Source organism: Drosophila innubila, assembly GCF_004354385.1.
Source record: "Drosophila innubila isolate TH190305 chromosome 2R unlocalized genomic scaffold, UK_Dinn_1.0 1_C_2R, whole genome shotgun sequence".
NCBI lineage: Eukaryota > Metazoa > Arthropoda > Insecta > Diptera > Drosophilidae > Drosophila > Drosophila innubila.
The window spans coordinates 17,194,188-17,198,401 of NW_022995374.1; the positions used below are offsets into that span (position 1 = coordinate 17,194,188).

At 37.2% G+C, this 4,214-nt stretch overlaps 1 protein-coding gene across 1 annotated transcript; it reads right to left on the bottom strand.

Annotated features, from left to right (window-relative positions):
* Nucleotides 1-2,744: 2,744 nt before the first annotated feature.
* LOC117784245 (protein crossbronx-like) lies at nucleotides 2,745-3,873 on the bottom strand. Its single transcript, XM_034621934.1, has 2 exons — nucleotides 3,786-3,873; nucleotides 2,745-3,732 (listed from the first exon to the last, which is right to left on the bottom strand). The coding sequence occupies exon 2, from the start codon at nucleotides 3,722-3,724 to the stop codon at nucleotides 2,951-2,953; it is 774 nt and encodes a 257-aa protein (XP_034477825.1). The 5' UTR covers nucleotides 3,725-3,732; nucleotides 3,786-3,873; the 3' UTR covers nucleotides 2,745-2,950.
* Between the last annotated feature and the right edge of the window lie 341 nt (nucleotides 3,874-4,214).

Below are 4,214 nucleotides of genomic sequence, written 5' to 3' on the forward strand. Positions count from 1 at the left end.
GATAATGAAGCCCATTTTAAAGTCACTACCATTCAATGCGATTTGATTTACAATCCCATTTCGATTATAATCGATGATGATGTGTGTGCGCGCTTCGACCATGCCATGAACTTGCATATAAATACCAATCTGTGTCCCCGACATCGTCATTCTCACCTCTCCCCCTCTCTCTCACTCTTCACAGGCAAATGCTAAGCAGTCAGTTCAGTTCAGTTCAGTTTAGTTCAGTTCGGGTCGCTTACAAAGTCTCTAGCGGTTTTCCAAGGAAATCGAAACGCCGAAACTAAAGCTGCTTCTACTTCTCCTGCTCTCTGTCCAGTTACCTGTTGGGTAGTGCAATTGAACCTGGTTTGCTTATACCGCCAACTTGTCAGACAAGCGAACCAACGAACGAACGTAGCTAACGAAATCGCCGACGATTTTAGCTCTTTTTTTTTCTCCCACACCTTCTGCCTCATCGTCGATGGTGGCAATTGTTTTGATATCCGTTGATAACTGCAGCAGCAGGGGGGAGGGAATACCGATTTCACCAGGGACTCAAAATCAGTAAAATAAAAAAAAGACACACACAATAACAATGGCCTTTATACTTTGTCACGTGTTTCGTCGGCGCAGCTTGAAGCAATTTTTATAGCGTTTTAATTGACGCTGAAATCGTATAAACTCGTATGCCTCGACGATCCATCCCGAAGAGCAAGTTTAACCCACGCAGTGCTTAAATTTATTACAACTTAATTGTTAATGTTGTTTTCGATTTTATTGTTGCCTTTGTTGGATTTCTTTAATGCCCTTTATACAACATGTCTTAATTTTGGCGTAACGCCCTCTCAAATCAAGCTAAAGCTAGACGCGCCCGGACCGGATATACTTGAATTCTAGATGAAATAATAGATATCAACGAAGAGTTTACGAAAATGTTATTGAAACTTTACAACAAAGAATATTATATTATTATTGGTTTCGCATCAAAATAGAATTTATTTGCCTCTCTTTCAACACTGTCCTCTTTGTCATACTTTCGCCTGAAATTTTTTCAAAAATTTCAAACTGTCATAACTTTGTCAAAACTCAAACGATTTCCTAGCGGAAAGTTAATTTATCATTATTTAGCCTCTAATTTGAATCTGCATCAATAGTTTATAGTGTTGAAAAATTTAATTTTTTTCAATCACTGTCCAGTTTTTCCATAACTTTGCCTTGGCATTTTTTCAAAAATTTCAAACTGTCATAACTTGGAGTTGGAGTTTTACTCCAACGATTTCCTTGGGGAAAGTTAATTTGATCATTATTTAGCCTCTAATTTGATTCTGCATCAAATGTTTATAGTGTTGAAAAATTTAATTTTTTTTATCACTGTCCAGTTTTTGCATACTTTTGCCTTGCAATTTTTTTTTTAAATTTCAAACTGTCATAACTTAGGCAATACTCAAAGGATTTTTATGATGTATGATACAAAACTTTACTTAGTAAAATAAAAAATCATTTTTTAACTTTAAACTCGCATAACTTTGTTAATACTCAATTGATTTCTTTGCGGAATGTAAATTTTATCATTATTTTGCCTCGTATTTAGTTCTGTATCAAAATTTTATACCAAAATCGTTCCACGGCTTTCCAATGGTCGACTATTTAGCATACTCATGCTTAGAAAAGAGGCTCTCTCATATTGTGTGGTGCAATTAGCTTAAAATGGTGACATTGTCGCCCAAGCCCAAGAGAACTAAAAGCCATGTCATACTTAAATGGCCTAAAATACGGCACATTGCACTAACATTCATAATTTTATGAACGATTTTGGGACTCAACCAACTGCCTAACGAGTCAACAGCAGCAGTCCCAGATCCCATATCCCATATAAACATATTGCATATATATGTACTATAACCCAGAGCTCCAAACTCGTTGCTCGACAAAGTGCAGTGATAAATCAAATTGTCACTTTTGTATATTTTGCGGCAAGCGACGACAGCTTCGCTTCCCAGTGGATGCAAGCAGGCAAGGCTTTTAATATTTTGGAATGCCACTTCGGCATGCAAGTTGCAAGTTGCAAGCAGTCAGATGCCACTTGCAGCAACTGCGGCCATCTGTAACGTTGAAAGTGACGCTTCGTACACGGTTCCCCATAATTATTGTTATTTTGATTATTGCACGTGAAAGATGACATTATTAACATCATTAATGGGCTCGCAACCAAGGCTGTGTAGAGTTGTGTAGAGTGAAAAACTGGGTTGTCACATGCACTGAGAGAAAGTAGGACTGTATCGAATTTAATAAACACAATTACGTTCCAGTTACACTTAATTGCATTACAATTATTAGTTGTATATCAATTGTTGCATTTATAAATTTGTTATAGCTCTAAAAAACAAATGCAAACTGTTCTACAGACTTAACGATTATCCAATTAAGCATTAAATTTAGCCTTGGCTCTGGGCCAACTGTTAAAAACGTGTTCATGGCAATGCTATTAATTACATAACATTTATAGCATAAATTGGTAAATGCAGTTATGCGAAAATGCTTAAATATATAACAAAATTAAATGGCATTTAAGCATATCGAACCGAATTATTACATTAAGCTAAATAGCCATTGATTAGCTAATTGCACACTGTATATTGTCCTCTAATTAGCAGTTATATACACTTTAAATTTATATATACATATATCGGACGAGGTACTCGATTTCATTTTTCAATCAGTTAAAGCAAAAACTAATTATTTCTATTTAAATTTTTATTAAATAATTTTTTTATTGTCAGTTCACAATTTATTAATGTCAAAAATAAAATAGTGTTACAATAAATACAATTTACACTACATTCACACATGGAACTAAATTTTTAGACACGGTTCAGCGGAATAGATTCGACTAGAGCATTCTGATTGGATTTTAATATAAGTTAATATTTTGCAGAATGCCAAAATAGCTAGTCGAGAGATTACTTCGCTAATTCAGGCTGCTGCCAACATGATTTGCCCGTTGAGCCGACGCCTCCTGTCGTAATTGCTGCTCGGATTCAATCCGGGCAACACAAACTGAAGGTGGGCAGGATTGCACCGATAAGGAATACCAGCTGTTGCTCTTGAGACGCTCCATCGCTGTCAGATGCACATCGGGCTGATAGCGCTCAAAGACAATATAGTGGGGATCCTTGATGGGTGGCTTATCAAACAAATGCCTTAAACTCCATGCAATACTATCCTTTGCACGGAGCGAATAGTCTATGCGGCTGTTGGACAAAAGACGCATTGCGTCCATATTGTTAGCATCCTCCAGAGGAATGGGTTCTCCGCTCTGTGACTGTCCCAGGCAGACACTGCCTTCTGGATCGGCAAATACCAGCTGAATGTACTTGAGTATATGCCAAATGTGATGCTCATCCTTGTTCCAGAACTCAAAGAGGGGCGACAAGTCCAGGCTGTGTGACATTGGGCAGATGTGCGGATGGAAAATGTCCTTCTGAAAGATGACGGTGGGCAGGCTGACTGCGTCAGGAAAGTTGTCCGGCAGCAATATGGAAAAGCGAAACACGCCGTCCGCATATAAACCGCCGTGTATGAAGATCACACCGAACCAAAGCAAGGCGCTGGAATAGCTGGGAACGGCATAGATGCCCTTCAACTGCATCTGCTCGATCATCTGATACTCTGCCAGTACCTTGTAGCCCTGTCTGATCAGAGCCAGCGTCTTGTTATTGGTGGATATGGTCTCCAGACACATGGTATGAGCTGTAAAAAATAATAGTTAGTGCATTTTTAATACGGTTCTCTTTCAAACTAACCCGAATATTGCAAATGTTGAGAAATTTGGTGGAATTTTGGGGTGTGTTGATGTGTAGTGTTGTGTTGTGTGTCTGAATATGGTCTGAAAAGTTAGGTATACATTTTGACAACAAATTCACAACTGTACAAATATGTTGCTTAATAAAAAAATTAAATTGACAAGCTTACAATTTAAATCGATGCACCAATTTTAAAATCAAAATCGTTAAGTCGACATTCTTACTTATTTTGAAATTTTCGAAAATAAATATTATTTTGAGCTAAGTGAAATTTAAAACGAAACTAAATTCAAAATGTAAATGCAGAGATGCAGAAAATATTAAGATATCTAATCATAATGAATTTAATATTGCTTATGAAAATCAGTAGGGTTATGACCAAGGCTGCAAACCTCCAAAATTTTGTTAAAGGTTCGGCTCGGCGGTTCG

Excerpts from the sequence above, each read along its gene's own strand:
- LOC117784245 (XM_034621934.1), bottom strand. The coding sequence starts at position 3,724 with ATGTGTCTGGAGACCATATCCACCAATAACAAGACGCTGGCTCTGATC.